Raw genomic sequence first — 17,786 nt, 5'->3', positions numbered from 1 at the left:
ACAGGAGGGCGGTCACAAGGAGGGCGGACTGCCCCCCTCTCTTTGTCACGCCCGGACAACACCCCTCCACCCTCCGTGCCCAGGGAGTTGTTCTGTGCCCTGCAGCCCCTTCTCGTTGCCGAGTCCTGCTCTCCCGTGTCCGCGGTCCCTCGCCCACTCCTTCTGCAGACAGGTCCGGCCTTTTTGTCGACCCCTGACCCTGGAAGACTTCCCCACAAAGACACGGCCAACGCAGGAGGGAGTCAGGAGCCGGGGCGGAACAGGCTGAACCTCTCTGACAGTCCACCAGGGTCCCCTCGGCTTTGGCACGGGGAGCCGCCTCAGAATGGGGGTGTGATGGGTTATCTGAGTAATGGCTTCTCAAACTGTTAGGGGAACAGTCGTCTGCTTATCAGGCATACCACAGCCCGAGGCTGACACCAAGGGGGGATTCAGCTAAGTGGATCAGTTAAAAAAAAATGTAAAGAAAGGAAGAATATTTTTTTTAAAAATCCTGTAAAACAAAAGGGGAAGCCAGGTTCTGGAAAAGGGTCCCAAGGGAAAATTTCAGCCCGAAATCAGTACTGGAGGGACCGGAGCCTGGCCTTTTCCTTCCTGGAAGACAAAGGAACCCGTTTAGAGAGCAAATTCCTGTTTGATTAACTCAAGCGATTGATCTCAGGGGTGCGGGACAGGGTGTGGGACAGGGCACGGGTGGAGGGCCGACAGGGGAGTGGGGTGCTGTGGGTGGGTGGCCCCGGGTCGGGGGGAGAGGCTCTGGGGGCTCTCCGCAGGGCCTGCCTTTGGCCTCCGTCCCGGCCCTGTGATCGTTTGAGGCCGGACTTGACTCTCTGGCTTCCATCAAGGGCAGAGGGGTCAGAGCTCTCAAGGACCCCACTGAGGAGCAAGGGGAGGGTCCGGGTGTCAGATCAAATGCCAGCTTCTGTGACTCGGCGTTAGTGGAGCCTGGTGATCAGGAGTCCATGAGGCCACCGTGTGGGGACGTGTGTCCCGATTCCTGGTCACAGGGCTTCCTCGGGGTCCCCTGAGGTCAGAGCTGGGGTGGAAGGTCTGTCTTTCTTCTGGTGAACGCATCTCATTTCAGTTTGGATTTTGGATATATTTTAGGGACTTGGGGGTTTGCTTCATCAGTCCTCACTTTGTAGGTCACTGTTCAGTCCCCTCCAGCCCCCCTGCCCCCACTGCGGTGGTCCCAAAGACTGGCCCGGTGGGGAGACACGACCCACCTCCCTTCCCTGACACACGCACGACCGACCCACCCAGTTTTGCAAACAGAGCCCTGGCACCCCCTCCTGGCAGGACGGGGCTGGTCCCATTCCCAGTCCCCAGCCCTGGCTCCGGACTCAGTCTCCAGTCCTGACGATTGTCACTTTGGAAAAGGCTGATAACCCTCCGGTTGCCGCCCCCACCTTCGAGGCACAGCGTCAAAAAGCGGGTGGGCGTGCATTCTGGGCGGGTCCCGGGCGGAACCTGTGTGCCTACTAAGGAGACGCTCTGGCCTCTCGGGCCCCGCCCCCCACTGGCCTCTCGGGCCCCGCCCCCCCACCGCCCCCCACCGCCGGCAGTAAGCAGAACAGAACGATTTGATGTTTCTATCTATTGCAAAGCCATCACCACGATGTCTCATTAACATCCATCACTGCACAGAGTTACAATGTTTCTCCTGTGAAGCAATTGGCCGGGCCTACCGCCTTTAGCAGACAGGCTGGCCTGATCCTGCCCCGAATCCAATTTTCTCGAAAGAAACCAAGAACCCACACATGGGTGTGTTCTCTCTCATTTCAAAGAATTGGAACCCTGTCCGCTCCCTCCCTGTGTCATGACCCCGATGGCCATGCCAGCCCCGTGGGGGTCTAGGTGGAGAGTTCTCCGCTATAGTAGCTCCCTGTGTGGGGGCGACACGCATGCCGCCGGTGGAAGTCCCCAGAGCCTCATTATTACGGCCCCCCAGGCTGCCGGGCGGCCGGCCCTGGAAGGAGGTTTAATGGTCCGGCGGTGGCCAGGCCCCTCCCCCGGTTAGATGCAGCCTGGAGGGATAGCTTGTTTCCACTTCTTTCCCCCCCTCCCTTCCCCCACCTTTCCCCCTCCTTGTTTCCACTTCTTAATAGAATGTTGCCTCCGCTGGTAGCTGGAGGAAAACAGTGGCAGCTGCCTAAACACATCCCCAGCAGTGAGTTGGCAGGAGGCAGTCCTAAGAACGTCCGTATGGGCAGCGGCAGATGTGACAAGAGGGGTGCTGTCAGGCTTGGAGGCCCCCTGCGCCAGCCACCGGAGTCCCCCGAAGGGACCGAGGCAAGAGGTGCTGGCAGGATGTGCAAATTAGCTCAGGGCGCTCAGGGCGCGGGCTGCCTGTTGTTCGGGGGACACTGACTCGTGTGCGTTGCTCATTCGGCTCATTCACTCCGTGAGTCCGTACTGAGCTCCCCCGGGTTCCAGATACTGGCCTTGACATTGGAGAGAGAGGACTTGCTCCCTTGGGATTCCTTGTCATGCAGGGGAAGCGAGACACGTAAGCAAAGCAACCAGCAGGTAAACCGAGATCATTCTGAGCAGAGTGAGAAGGGGGGTGACACGGGGTGGGCCCGTGGGGACCCCCGCAGGCTCTCTGGTGGAGTCGGACCATCCTCCGGCCTCCTCGGCTGGAAGTCGCCGCTGTCGGTGGAAGGGGCTGTGTCCCGCCCTCTTGAGGTAGGTTCTCAGCTTCCGGCGCAAAGGTGGCTCCAAGTGGGGTCCTGGGCTGGCAGCGCCCCCTGAGAGCTGGTCGGAAATGCACATCCCCACCCTGCTCCCCAACAATGACATGCCCTCTGGGGGTCCCACCCACATACGCCACCTACATACGTGTGTGTGTGTGTGTGTGTGTGTGTGTGTATGGGGGGTAGTGTTGTAGCTGGTCTTGTCGCTCCTGCTATTTTAACATAATTATGTGGCATGTATTAATAGTTATTAACTTTCATCCATGCCGCTACTGTTATTATTTTTCACGCAGTTATTTAAACCTAAATGATATGGCCCTGGTGTGACAAGTGAGTGATAACACTAATTGTCTACCGCTGTCCATTCTCTTCGCCTTCTTCACTTAACAGAATACTGGATTTGCTGGAGGTGGCACTGTGCCCAGTCAGAAATAATCCCCTTCCCAGGCTGGCTCACAGCTGTGTGACTAGGAACGGTCCTGGCAAGAACTTAAAAGCGCGAGTTCACTGGGAGAGTCTTCTGGTAAAGCCAGGGGGAAAGCTAGTATTAAGTAGTACACTCACCTGGCACGGACATTTCGTCTTTCATTTTGTTCTCCCTGGAACTCAGATGCAATGGCTGGATGGCTCACAGCCCTATTGCAGTCGTGAGCATGAAGGCCTGCATTGGAGAAGGCGGTGCAGAAAGGTGGGTGGGGCCTGTGCAAACTCCTCCCTCGGGCATTGGCACCGCCCCCTAGACCGGCCAATCCCGCACAGCTGCCTTTTGACCACCTCTCCTAAGCAGTTACGGGGGCACATGTCTTATCCAACCCACTTTACCGTATATGCATGGTTATTTCTCCCCATCTTTTTTTAAAAATTGAGGACATGTTTATCAGTTTTTTAGAGAGAGGGGAAGGAAGAAAGAGCAAGTGAGTGAGAGAGACAGTGACAGCGACGTGAGAGAGAAACAGCAATCGGTCGACTCCCACCCACACCCTGACTGAACCCACAGCCTTTTGGAGTGTGAGACGATGCTTCAACCAATGGAGTCACCCGGCCAGGGCCGTTTCTGCTCAGCCGGAGTCCTCCCTTCTGTGGCTGACCTTCTCTCCTCCTCCTCCATTCCGGGAAGCTCGATGGAGACGGTTGATTTCTCTGCCTGTTCCCGGCAGTTCCGTGTGGGACACAGATGGGTCTGGCGAGGCCTCTTTGTAGAATGGGAAGCGTTTCTCATAATCTGCCTGCACGGAGGTTGCTGTGCGGGAGGTTAATGTGAAGACCGAGGTTGAGGTCTTGGTCCTGTGATATCGCTCACGAATGGTCGTGAGCCTGGAGAGCTCATCGGGCACCCACGGGTGGGTGAGTGTCTGCCGCACGCCGGGTCCACCAGGAAGGGAGGAGTGTCCACGTCCCAGGCTTCAGGCTCTGCTGGGGGCGGGGCCCCCCTCTCTTGACCTTTCCTTCCTCAAGACTGACTTGACTTTCGAGCCCGAATTCAGCATCTCTGGACGAACGTGGCATTAGAGGGTCACGGCCCCCCGTTATTGTCCCCCCTGCATAGTTGCGCCGTCTTGGTCCCAGTGGCTACAGAAAGAGCACCGTGGGGAAGGGCGCCTCCGTGAAGCCACAGGCCGAAGTGGCACCGACCAGAGGCAGAGGATGGCACCGGGTCCTGACTCCACACCCAGTGTGTCTAGCTGGGCGCCCCTGGGCGAGTTACTTAACCTTTCTGGGCTTTAGTCCCCGAACCTGTGAGACGGGACTAACCAGAGGACTCCATGCACAGGGTTGTCGAAAGTGGGAGGAGCCTGGTGTGAGAGAGGCAGGTGCTCCCATTTCCAGCCTCCCGCCCTGAGAATGCAGGCGTCGGGGGGGCTGTGATGTCACCTTGCACTAGAGGGGCATTTGTCCCCCAGACGGTGCAGAATCCCCCCGTCGTGGTCCGTCCTTCACCCGGGGCTTGGTTGCCGTGTCCTGTCTCCCCACAGACAAGTTCAAGACCGCACTGGGAAAGAAACAAATGACCTTCACCTTCACAAGCGTTCGTTCCTCGTTTAGTTTACCCCACCATCCGGAAAGCGTATTCTACCTCGTGTCCCAAGACGTCTCATTGACGTAATTACCCCAAATGGGAGCGTAACCAGACAAGACGGCAGATGGGAACTCACGAACTCGTGGTGGGGTGGGGGGGGATGGGGACGACTCGACGGAAGTGGAGGTTTGGGTTTTTGTTTTAATTATCTCTAACTAGTGGGAAAATATGTGGGCCATATTAAAAATGAGGTCTTTATTTTTTTTTTAGGAAGAAGGCCACCCCCAGGAGCAGGCATGCTGCTCCCCTTTATTTACGTGGAGGGGGCTCATTGGGACGGGCAGGATTAACGGGAGGCCTCCCCGTGGGCAATACAGCCATCTGCGATAAATAAGTGCCTCTCTCGGAAAAGACAGCGAGGCGTCCCCAAACCGCAGGCCGCGCGGGCAGCGAAGGCGATTACCCACGTTCTGCAGCGAGTGCTCACGTCGGCCGCGCTCCAGCCCTCTGATGTTTAAATTGCATCGTTTTTTTGTTTGTTTGTTTGTTTCTGGCTTTCATTTTCCAGACAGTTTCGGGGGCACAGTGAAAGCTGTCTTTCTATTTCGGGTCAACAAGGCAAACCTGGGGCGGGATTCAGACGGTCACAGGTCCGGAGGCCGCGCCCACGCGGTCGCCGTCTCCGTGACACGCGGCAGGGCTCCGTCAGCGTCAGACGCCTCACCCCGGATTCCAGCCCACCCCCCACCCCGTTCCTGTACGGCCCCCAGATGAGGAACGGCTCCACATTGTTAAGTGGCGGGGGGCTGAGAAAATGTTTCAGCCGCAATGTTTCTGACATGAAAATTCTAAGAAATTTCAATGCGATATTTGTAAAGTTTTGTGGAAACACAGGCACACTCACCTGTTTCCATCTGTCCCGGCTGCTTTCACGAGACCACACAGCCGGTCTGGCCCAAGAACGTCAAGTATTTACCGTCTGGGCCTCGACAAAAACAGCGGGAGGGCCCCTTCCTGGTCTGACTCGTGACGCTGAGTGGCCTCGTTTGGACGGAGCTGCGTTGCTTTGGGAGCTCCTGGCTGGAAGTGAGGGAAGACCCCTGCGGGTGAAGGGTGTCCTGAGGTTTGCGTGTGGGTGGCACAATGTAGCCCACGACTTGGTGTGTCTCTCCAGCAGTCCCTCGGCTGTGCCTGCCCTGAGTCTCGGCGGTGACTTTGTCTCAGGGGACTTTATTCAGAGTTCCGGGCGGCACGCCAGTGTTAATAGGGTCACCTGGTCCCTGCTTTCCTTCTGTAACTCTCTTAGGAGCAGGGGCACCTCCATGCCGAGAACCCAGCAAACCCATTCTCATAGACCGAGACCGCTGGCCGGAACCGGCCCAGGGCACCCCCCCCCCACCTCGGTACCACTGAGCTTCGGGGCAGCCACCTCTGTGTCAGGGACTCTGCTGTGCGTGGAAGGCCGGAGCAGCGTCCCCGACTCCAACCACGGCCGGCAGAACTGTCCCCAGACAGTTGTCCTGATGTCTCCTGCTTGGCGAGAGCACCCTTTTTGGAGGACCACTGGTCCACCAGCTAAGTGATAGTGATGTAAAATGTAAGAACGGTAAAACGTGAAAGTGTAAATGGTTGTATTTTAAATGGTGATGTAAGTACCTATGGAATGTTGATTTTGCCTCCAAGTGTTCGAAGCCCAAGATATCCGTCATCTGGCCCTTTAAGAAAACCTGGGACCCAACCATGGTTCTCAACCTTCCCCTTCATGCATCAGAGAGTTAAACTGTAGCTTGTGACCAACCTCAGTGTCACCCAGCGTGGAAGAAGGGGCTTGGCAGAAGTGACTCAGCTAAGGACTGTGAGGTCGGAGGCAGTCCTGGGTCACTCGGGGTGGGGGGCGGTGTCACCCCAGGGGCCTTGTGAGAGGGGGCAGGCCCGAGGGAAGGGAAAGAACAAGCGGGGGTCTGTGAAGAGTTGGGAGTGGGGTAGGGGCAGGAGCCTCTAGACACTCGAAAAGGCCAGAACAGATTCCCCTTAGTCTCCAGAGGGGACGCCACCCCGCCCACCCTTTGAGTCAGACGTCTACCCTCTAATTAACCAGAGATTATAATTTTGGGTTTGTTTGTGTTAAGCTACCAATTTCGTGGTGCTGTGTTTGAGCAGTACTGGGAACTAAGACGTTGTCTCACAGGTGGGGGGACCCTGCCTGGTGGGGCGACCCTGGCAAGGCCCACCAGGGCCCCTTGTGAACCTCAGCCCAGAGCCTCAATGCCGGGACCGATGTGGGGGGATCGGCCGCATGGCCACCGCGGGGGGCTGTGCGCCACGCTCCTTGGCAGGAAATGCAAACCCAGTGCCGTCCAAACACTGCGCTGTGGAGCTTCAGCTCAGCCTGGTGGGTTTCTCTCCGTGTGCCCACCCGGGGCCCCACGCTCGTGCCGGTGAAGTCTGAGATTCTGGTGACTTAGAGAATTTGTCTTGGGAAGGCATGGCTGCTTGGCTCATTTTCCAGGGGCCTGAGGGAGATTGTGGGGTTCTCCCAGATAAGGGGGGGCATCCCCACCCAGGGCTCAGAGGGGATCGTCACTGCCCTGGAACTGCAAACCGCGCCGTGGACTGACGGCCGGGAGGTTTGGCAGTTCGTTCAGAAGAGGCATGGAAATGAAACTACCCATTTATCAAGGTGCCTTTTGTTTCAAGAAAAAGAAACGACGAGGCAGAGTTTGCAGAGAGAGGCATTCCGTGTCTGGTGAGCATTAATAAATCACAAACGGGGAGAGAAAAAACACTCCCAGCGCTCAGGCCAGCTCGCCTTTCACGGAAGCTGAGGGGACTGAAAGTTTCTGGGGGCGTGTCCGACACGGGGACCCGGGACCCGAGACACCTGCCCCTGGGACCTGGTGCCCGGTGTCTCCAGTTCAGATTTTTTTCCACCTAATTTTTTTCACGGACTACGGATAGCACCATCTTTCACATTCCTGTACCCTTGAAAACTTTCAGCGATGACATAGCAACACGATTAAAATAATGGTAATAAGTATTCTAAGTATATAAGTAATAAGTGCATTTAATATTACTGTTACCGTTATTAGTATTATTGTTGTCGTTTATCATTGTTGTAGTTATTAGTGTTATTAGTTATTATTATTATTGTCATTATTACTACAGGGACAGAAATGTCTCTCAATTAGTGGGCACGGCCCCCGCGCTGGGTACTTATTTTTTTCTGCTTCTTGCTTTATACCAGGTGGTTTTGATACGATTTCCATGATAAAGGTGAGGATTCTGAAGCTTAATGAGTGTGAGGTATTTGCATAAATAAATAAATAAATAGACACCCCCAACACAAACGAAAACCTTACCTAGCTCGTTGGAGACGTGCGTTCATTTTATTTTATTAAACATCTTGGGGCATCCTGTGCCCTGGAGATGTCTGGGGCCCCCCTTCCCCCACCTGTGAGACTCACAAGTCTCTCCAGACAGTCCCAGGGGACATCTCCTGGGGGCAGAATCACCCTTCGCAGAACATCCCTGGCTTGGCTGCTCTTAGCGAGAGCCCCCCGCACCCTGACACAACACCCTCTGCGAATGCCCCAAGGGTGTTTATTTTCACCACATCCAATTGGAGAGGAAAGCAGGACCTAGTGTTTCCATCCAGGCCCTGCTGGGCACTCACTGCTGACCACGTTCAGGGCAGAGCTGGCCCCGGCCCCCCCTCCGAGGCTGCCTCCCTCCCCACACAGCCTGGGGCCCCCCTTTCTCCCCACCGACCCCCTGCTCAGGCTCCCAGGCCCTGGAGCCCTTTCCCCAGGCCGCTTGCCGCTGGTCTGCCCCCTCCTTCCTGTCGCGGCTCAGAGGGGACCAGCCCTAAGCTCCATCCTGGGCACACACCCCAACGTGAGCGTGGTGGCGGTGGTGCCGCAGAACCTTGGCTGGAAGGGTCGTCCCCGTGTTCCTCTGGGCGCTAAGCGAGACTGAGACGGCTCCGGGCTTCGTTATCTCTCAGTCTCAGAAACTCAGTTTCCCGCAGTGGCTGCGCGTCGAGCTCCAGGACGAGCCACTGACGGAGGACACAGTGTCCCCGCCACTGACAGCAGCTCCGATAAAGGACAGTGGACCCGCGGCAGGGAGACAGCGGGCGGGCGGGCTGTCGGCTGGTGGCCAATAGAAAGGGGCGGGTGTCAGCGGGCGCCCTGGCCCCCTCTCCCGGGGCCTTAGGAAACCAGAGTGGGACTTCTCCAGATCGACAAAAGTTACTCGGTAACCCTGTCCTTCCCGGAGACGTCCTGGGAGCAGATGGAGCAGAATCGGCGCTGGCAACCCGGCGATGAAGTGTCGGGGCAGGACGACAGCTGAGGCCCGTGACTCCCTCTGCTTCCTGAAGCTGCGGGCTCCCCAACACGTGGGAGGAGTTTAGGTGATGCACACGGTGCTGTAGAAGGTGGGGGTGCAGAGGGGGCCTCGAGCGGCCCCCGGAGAGCCGTTCCCATCAGCACGCAGGTGACTGGTGTTGGAGGAATTCAGACTCGGTGTGGAACCACCGAGGCTCACCGAGGAGCAGGCCGGGAGAGCTCCGCCCCCCTCCGCGTGCCCTCCCACGCCCAGGAGGCTGGCCTGGGCTGGCTCTTTCCGGCCATGGTAGGAGCCCACAGGAGAGGTCGTGATCGAGTGTGGTGAGGCCTCTGGAGAACGGGCCCGGGACCGGCCGGTCGGCACTCCTGCTGTGTTCTGTCGGCCAAAGCAAAGTGCAAGGCCAGCCTGGATTCAAGGAGCGAGGCTATAGGTTCTTTCTGCTGAAGGGAGGGCTGTGAAGGGACAGACACGTCAGAGGGGTGGGGGGGGGAGGGGAAACAGATCCGTTGTGAAATCGCTCCACAAAGCTACTCTGATACCCCGTATGTCCAGCTCTGTCTACCTCCCTACTGCTCTGTCTACATGAGTATCCATCCATCCACCCATTCACTTATCCATTTATCTTCTATTTGTTCATCCCTTGATCATCCACCCATCCACCCATCCCTCATCCATGGAAACTGAAGCTCCAACAAGACAAACACTTGCCCCGCGTCACGTGGCTGCTGAGCAGGCCAGCCCTAGGTCTCTCTACGGTCGAGCGTCCAGAATCGCTGCCCCAGATCCCACGGTCTTCTTTGCAATGTCTGCCTCTTGCAGCTAAAATCAGATCTCTCTGGAACTGGAAAACTTTGGAACTCGGTTCGGCCAGAAAGTGTGACCCAAGTGCCCGTGGCTCCCTGCGGAGGGTGGAGAACAACCTGCTCGAAAGACCCAAGACCCTCAAACCCTAAGAGAGGGAACAGCAAGGCCCCGCCAGCCTCACGGTTTAGGAAACAAACTCCACTTTTGCTTAAAAGCGAAAGATTGCTTCTCAGGCGTTTTCTTCTTTCAGAAAAGACGAGAAAGCAGAAAGACGGAAGCCCGCTGTGCAGGAAGAACATGATAAGAAAGCTTGTTGAGGAAGAGCCCCCCATTATGGCATGTTCCCCACGCAGACGGGCCTTGGCAACCTCTCTCTGTCCCTTCAGAGAGCCCTCTGCCCACCACTCCCCCCAAAAGAGACGAGGCTCTGAATTCTACACGTCGAGATGTAAGAGCTTTCCGGGAGAGAGATGACTACCTCAGAATAAAAGCATCTCAAGTGGCAATTAGTCCACTGGTTCTTACAAAATATTACTAGTTGCTTAAATCACGAATGACTGTTTCAAGGCTTTACGGCCGGGCCCTTTCTGGAATGTGGTGCCTTGGCAGGACCTCAGAGCGGGGCCTCTGGGCAAAGAGCGGGGATGGATGCCGTGTCCTTGAGAAGCCGCCGTGACTGCCCACATCCCATTGGCTGCAGCAGGAAAGACAGCTCTGAGCCTGTGGCCGGCGTCCCTGGAGCAGGATCGGGGGACCGCCCAGGGGACAGGCACAGGAGGCTGCCCACCTGCCGCCTGTGGCCACGTGGGCTGCGGGCAAGGCGGGGAATTCGTCCTCTTGGTCAGTACCCGGTTGGGGCTGGTTGGGGTTTCTGGTCTCGCAAGGCAAGGGCAAGGTGATGGGCGCTCCTGGGCTCTGCAGACTCAGTTCTGGGACACGCTGACCCCCGTGCCCTAGGCGTGTGGCAAGTCCGTCCTTGATGGAACCCCCACCAGGGGACATACCTGCTCACGGGAGCTCTTCAGAGGGGACTCTGTCCCAATGGCAAGGAGCCTGCTGGTGGTACTGCAGTCAGTGTCTGTGACGAACAGGGACGGAAGAAAGATGAGTCGGGGTCTTTCCTGCCTTGGCCCTGACCTCCGCCCCCAGCGTCCATCGACTTCCCTGCCCAGAAGTTCCTGCTGGGGGCGTCAAGCTCGATGGCACCGGGAGGTCACGCCGGTAGCTGAGTGGCGTGGGCTGCTGAGGGTCTCGTCCTGCTCTTGTGGGCGTGAAGCCTTTGCACCCCCAGCTCCTCCCATGTTTCAGGGGAAGCTGGACACCCAGATCCCCCTGGTGTTAAACGTGGCTCCCACTCACAGTGACCTGCTAAAGTCCTGCGTGCGGCTGCGGACCCGCCTACAGCCTGGGGCGGACGCCGTATGTCAGCGGTTGGCATTGCCTCCTGATTTGCCGTTTTTCTTTTGACTTGATGAAATCTCGGTTATCTTTTTGCTCTGCAAAAGAGTTTTTTAAAAAAAAATTGTCAGCAAACTCGTCGTTTTTAAATTGCATTTGGCTGTGGAGTCGCACTTAGAAGCTTTCCCTACGCCCGGGCTGGGAGGAGCCCATCGGTCTTTCAGTGCAGAGCGCGGCGTGTGTCCTCACCGAGAGCCCGCAGGTCCGTCCGAGGCGTGTTCTTGTGTGCGTGTGAGGTGTGGGCCCAAGTTCGTGTGTGTCCTTTTCCCCCAGACGGCCAGTTGTCCCAGAGCTGCTGATTCGCTCCTGAAATTCCCAGGGACCCATGGCTTTAATTAGGGACCGTTCTGGCCCCTTGGTCTGTTCGCCTGCTCTGTGCCGTTGCAAAGGTGTTCAGCTCACAATTTCTGAGTGAACCTACTCACCTCACGCCCATCGGATCCTTGCCCCTGTTCTCTTAGGTCAAACTGTGCGAAATTGCCACCGGGCAAGGATCCTTAGCCGGCAGCAATCTCGGTTTCCCGGATGTCACCCTAACATACGTATGAGATTTGGGGAGGCCCCTAGAGAGTGACTCCAGAAGGATTATGAAAGCTGTAGGGACATGGACATCAGAAAGTGTGTCCCCATTTCTAAAAAGCTGGTGGACCTAAGACTTCTAAGGAGCCCAGCGGTCACCCCCCTTTTCTCTGTCTTTCTCTGCCCCCTGCAGTGATAGAGGGCCGTGGGGCCCCCGACGGCAGCCAGCGGTTCTCCTCGCTGTCCCCCTACCTGCCCGTGAGCTACCGCGTCCTCGGGGCAGAGACTGCCTTCTTCCTGCAGGAAGCCCACCAGGACTTCTCACGCAACTGCAGCCTGCGGTCCAGGGCAGAGCCCTTCTTCGCCTACAGAGCCCGGAGGCCCCCACTGCTGAACGCCAGCTATGGGCCTTTCTCGGTGGAGAAGGCTGTGCCTCTGGACCTGACCTCGACTTCGAACTTTCTGGGCCCGACCGATAAGTTTGGTTTTGACCGGACGCTGAAGGCCCACGTCCTTCAGGACAGGATCTACCCGTCCCGGCCGACCGTGCAGATCCTGTTCCAGGTCGTGGGTCGAGACTGGACGGAGCGCAGCCCCGAGGAGGAACAGCTGCCTTGCCTGCTGGTGTTCGCCTTCCGGGAGACGCGGGCCGTGCGGGGCGGCTGCCGGCCGCACGGCCAGCTGGGGCTGTGCGTGGCAGAGCTGCGGCTGCCGGCCAGCTGGTTCAGCGCCCCCACGGTGGTGGCCGGCCGGAGGAAGCCGGGGCCCGCGGCCGAGGGCAGCACCGCGGAGCTGTACTACGCGGTGCACGTGGGCGATGAGCGCGGGGACTGCGCCGGCGGGGACATCAGGAAGGGCAATGCCATCCGCCCAGGGAAGGACGGCCTGGAGGACGGCACGTCCCACCTGCAGAGGGTGGGCGCCGTGGGCCTCTACCAGGCCCCGGACAGCAGTGAGCAGCTCAGCGAGCTGCGTCTAGACGGCAACGTGGCCATCTGGCTGCCCTCCCGTCCCGTCAAACAAGGGGACGTGGTCACGGCCTACGTCACTGTCGCCAGCAACGTCACCGTGGACCTCTTCATCTTGAGGTAGGTGACCTGAGTGGCCCAGGGGAGGCATGGCTACCTCATGAGGGAAGGGACTGGATGTTTGGGGGTGTCTATTGCAGAAGAGTCGGGGTTCCCAGCCTTCAGGGGCCCGCCTCCGTCACGTGGAAGCGAAATCACTCACCTGCTCACAGGCTTACCTGTGTGCCAGGGGTGGGGGAAGGGGGCAGATACTGGACCCAAGAGAGGCGAGATGAAACTAATCCGCTCTCTTTGGATCTTGAATTGCCATCTTACTTGAGAGGGGCGTGGCTTTTCTTGAGCTCTGAAGCGTCTGGAAGATACCCAGACACCGTGGGCAGGACGGAAGGCCCTTGGGCAGGGGCTCCAAGCCGACCGGCAGGCGGTGCGGCATCTCCCTCTGGGCCAGTCCACGGCACAAGCCAGGGGTCAGGCCCTTCTGCACAGTGGGTGGTGAGGCTAAATATTGCGGGTCGGCTGCTGGGAAGACCCAGGTTCCAGGGGAGAGTTTGGCAATGATCTAAGGAACCTGCCCGACAGAAAGCCGTTCGGCAGAGGTACTCCATCTCCTAAAACGAGAGAAAGACAGGAAAACCCGCCCCCAACGGCGTGATGCGCCTCCCACCAGCACTGCTGGCTCTGCAGATCGCGTGGAGTTCCCGTGGCGCGGCCCTGTCGTTCCTGCAACGGATGAGTCTGAAGTTTGGTGTGGAAGGGTCTCTTATCTGAGAATAATTAATCCGGTTGAGAGGGGGGCCACTTGAAGCAAATCCTCTTAAAATGGGGAGCAGAATCTCATCCTCATGGAAAAGAATATTTGATTGAGGTTTGTTCCAAAGAGAAAGACGATAAAAATCAGTGGTGTTTTTTTTTTTTTTTTCTGGTATCATTAAGGACTTAGGTTAGGATCGCAGCTGTGCTCGGTGCTTTTTAGAATAAAAATTAATCACGTGGAGGAGGCGTGGCCACAGAGCCCGGCAGCGGGGATGGCAGAGTGCCCTTTCGGGGGCATCCTGGGGAGTGATGGAGGGGACCTTCGTCTGGAGGCTCTGCTGTTTCGAGAAGGGCAGGGCGAGGGCGCCGTGGGTTTCTCTGGGCGTTTCTCGTTCCTTCGGATTTGTGGTCTTCTCCCTGAGCTGCCGTTGTCGTCGTCCACTCCAGTGGACTGACTGTATCAGCCCCTCCGCGGACGGTGCTTTTGGGGTGTGGTGGGGGATTTTTACAACATCACGTTTGACGACCTTACGAAATCCCGCCTCTTTCAGAAGAGGTCAAGTGCGCCCATCCTGTGGGCATCTTTGGTCCCAGGGGTCAGCCCACCCCCTACCCCAGGGTTGTGTGCCGAGGCATAAGCTCCCAGTCGGCACGCCGGTGACTTTCTCGAAGTGTCTCTGCTTTGCAGCTTTACAATCTGCTGTTCCACTTATCAATGCACGCACTGATGGATTCTCGTACGCGCCCCGTCCGGGGATCGAACCCGCAACTATTCAGATGGGGGGGGCCGGGGTTTCTCCCTCCTGCCCTTGATGGGGAACCTGCCGATCTGGAGTCTTTCTGTTTTTCCGCGTGTCCCTCTGCACTCTTGGCTTTATGTCATTCCACCCCAAAATGAGGAGATCGGCCCTGGAGTCGGAAGTCGAGACAGAAAACAGGGAACCAGGGGCGTAGCCAGCAAGTTAGAAAATTCCAGAGTCCTGCCCGACCGCCTTCCCGTCTGCGCTCATCTGGGACTTCCTCTTCAGCAGCGCGGGCGCTCATTGCTGCGTCTACGGTGTTTCAGCGGGGGACGCGGACCCGGTGTGTTGGGAGGAATCGCTGTTTCTCTGCGTTTTTCATCACGTACACAAGCACACACGGCCCGCCACCAGCCGCTCTGGTTCCACATTCTGGCCGGGGACCGCAGGCAGCTCCCCTGCCCCGTGGGCCCCCGTTTCCCCGTCAGGACATCAGACGTGACCGTAGCAGCAGCCACCACCCCAGGGGAGGCAGGACGCCGTGGGCCAGCGTCCGTGGGCAAGGTGCCTCCGAGAGCCTGGCCCCTAGAAGTGCTTCTGGGAAGGCTGGCCACGACAGCGTCACAAGGCCATGTTTGGAGACCCCTCGCTGGTTGCCTGAGCTCCGAGTCCTCCCGAGCTGGGAGGGGACGCTGTGCCGTGTGAAACGGCGGCCACGCAGCTTGTGTTCAAGGCTGCGTTGATTCTCGCTTCGCCGTGACCGTTTGAAGAGGAAACAAATGTTTTAGAAGGACACGGGCTTTTGAAGCAGAGAGGGATGATGCCCAAGGTCACGTGGGGCCATCAGGAGTGACTCCCCTGTTCCCAGGCTGGTCATCGTGATGAAACCCTAGGAAGCCATCGAGTTTGCCTGGACCGAAACTTGGGAGCTGATTCGGAAGGTTCTGGAAACTCACTTTCCCACCCCCCTGTGCCCCATTCGTTTTCCTGCCCCATGAATCCAAAGGAGAGGTTTGTTTTCACTCTCTTCAGCTTGTCGCTTTAAGTGGATTCTTCTAGAACCGCAAAAAGAAACCATCTTCCTTCCGCTGGGGAAGAAGGGGAGAAATCACCTCCCTGCCCCTCACCCCCTCCACTCCCCGCCGCAAGTCCCGGTTGCCTGGCAGCCGCTTCCCGGCCACAGGCGCACGCCGTGGGACTGCTGAAGCGCCACTTCCCTGTGCAATTGACTCCAGCTGTGCGCCAGGGGGGAGGCGGTGGAGCCCACCGCGTTCTTCAACCCGTCCACGAGGCACCTCCGTTTTCCAGTCCCCAGATCGCAGCTTTGTCGGCTGCAAACAGTTTAATGTGGGTGTCCAGGGGGGGCTGGGACATACACCCCCTTGGCACCTAGACGTCTTTGGCGAGGGGAGGCAGGCGGAGGGCTGAGCGACCGCTGCGGGGAGAGCGTGGCGTTGCGGTGTGCTGCGGACGGAAGCGCGCGTCTGCCGCGGCTCGGTTTGGTGACACGCCGCTCCTCCAGGGCGTGCTGGGAATTTGAACCCTGAGTGCTATTTAACTGATTCAAAAATCCAGGCGAGGGCAAAGCAGGCCTTGCTGTTTCAAAAGCGTTCTGATTGCATCCGCTTGTTTAAAACCTGCCTCGGACGCTCGCTGCTACCGCACCTCCCGCTGCCTGTGCTCCTGGGGAGTGTAATTTCTTGTGTTATTGGTCCTTCCTGTCCCCGCCCCGGGCCCGGAGGGCTCAGCCTCCTCTCCGCGGGAGGGGCCCTGAAGTGGGGCCGGCAAGGAGCAGGGGAGGGTGTGTGTCGGAGGGAGGAGGCGGTGGCGCCGGGGAGCAAAGGCCCAGCGTCCAGCCGTCTCCCCGGTTCAGCCCAACGACCTCACTGCCCCCGCGGCTGAGTCCCCTCGGCCCCTGTTTCCTCCCAGGCGGGATCCGTGGTCTCGGGAAGGTTCTCCGTGACCTTAGTACTTGCAATTTGTGTCAACCAGCCTTTCCTCCCCAGTCACCTGACCTCGAGAGCACCCCCAGACCTGGACGGTGGCGTCACTCGGGGCGAACCCCCTGCGGGAACCATGTGTGGAAGGTGGCAGAGACCCTATCTTGCGTTTACCCCGAACACCAGCATCCATCGGCCTGTTGCTGTGTGATCACGGTCACTGAAGAGAGCTGCACTTCCTTGCAGGTCATCAGAGGGACCTCTAAAGCATGGAATGTGCCCTGCCTGGGGTGGCTCAGTGGACTGAGCTCCAGCCTGCGGGCTGAGCCCCGGGCTGTGAACCAAAGGGTCGAGGGTTCGATTTCCAGTCAGGGCACATGCCTGGGTTTCGGGCCAGGCCCCCAGTAGGGGGCACATGAGAGGCAACCACACATTGATCTTTCTTTCCCTCTCTTCACCTCTTCCTAAAAGTAAATAAATAAAATCTTTAAAAAACGGCAACAACACAGAATGCACCCTCTTGGTGGTGGCTCTTACCCAGGGCTGCCTGGGGTCAGGCCTGGGGCTCGAGTCCACGTCCCGGCTCCCTCTGCTGGGACCAGGGGCTGGCTTGTCTCAGTGCCTGGCTTGGCGTGTGGTGCCCTGAGGATGTGGTTTGTTGGCCCCCGTGTAGTATTGTAAACACTAACAAATTTTATTGAAGAATCTGGTGTTCTGTTTTCTCTTACAAACCAGAAGATCTGACGAGTAAGCTCACTTTTCTGCTTCAATATTTGGAGCCGACTTGGGGCTGCCGTGGGAGAGAGAGGGGGGCACTCTGTTCTCCGCTGCCTCCCCCACCCCCACCAGCCCCTCCAGGACCTCCCAGAAGATCCTGCCTGGCTCCCTGAAATGCTCTGCTGAGCCCTGGAGGCATTGCCTTTCCTTCCCAGTGCCAGGGGCTCGGGAGCTGAGTGAGCTTCCATCTAGCTTCTTCCAGTTAATTGCATTAACCTATTTTGCCGTTAGAAACAGACCCCAGAGCCGCGCATTCGTCTGGGCTCAGGATCTGTTTACAGTGTATTAGGAGGACTTCTCCATTTGGCCTGCAGCCAAGGTGAAATCTCGTTCTTGTTCGATGTTATCACGGTCCCGTGAGGGAGGCGGGGAGAGCCGTGCTCTGGGTGTGGGGGAGGCCTCTTCCCGGGCTGGACACCCCTGGGAGTACAGGCTCCGCCCACCGTCTCAAACACAGCGGGTGTCTTCTCGGCTGTGTCCCCAGGGAGGTGATCAGAGGAACGGCTTCCTGCCGAAGGGACCAGAAGCTTCCTCGTGGAAGCTCTGCTGGGGAACAGAGGTGTGTGTGCCAGGCACAAGCATAAACGAGGCAACGTCCTAAAAAGTGGAGAACAGTTTCATACTCGGAATCTTCCAGTGAAATAGCCACCATGCCCGTGAAGATCTGGGGACCCCTGAGTGCCTAGAGAAGGTTGTAGGGGCCT

General features: G+C 58.0%; 1 protein-coding gene across 1 annotated transcript in view; it reads left to right on the top strand.

The window, feature by feature from the left end:
* The window catches only part of TMEM132C (transmembrane protein 132C), a 147,100-nt gene that overhangs the window by 49,361 nt on the left and 79,953 nt on the right, over positions 1 to 17,786 (top strand). The window contains exon 2 of the mRNA XM_037051869.1: positions 12,038 to 12,932. Within this exon, the coding sequence (XP_036907764.1) occupies positions 12,038 to 12,932 (895 nt within the window). The remainder of the gene's footprint in view (positions 1 to 12,037; positions 12,933 to 17,786) is intronic.

The sequence above is a fragment of the Sturnira hondurensis genome, unplaced genomic scaffold, assembly GCF_014824575.4.
Source record: "Sturnira hondurensis isolate 20B ecotype Veracruz unplaced genomic scaffold, ASM1482457v3 Scaffold0007406, whole genome shotgun sequence".
Lineage (NCBI taxonomy): Eukaryota > Metazoa > Chordata > Mammalia > Chiroptera > Phyllostomidae > Sturnira > Sturnira hondurensis.
The sequence above is the reverse complement of the archived record's forward strand: the minus strand, read 5'-3'. Positions and strand labels throughout refer to the sequence as shown.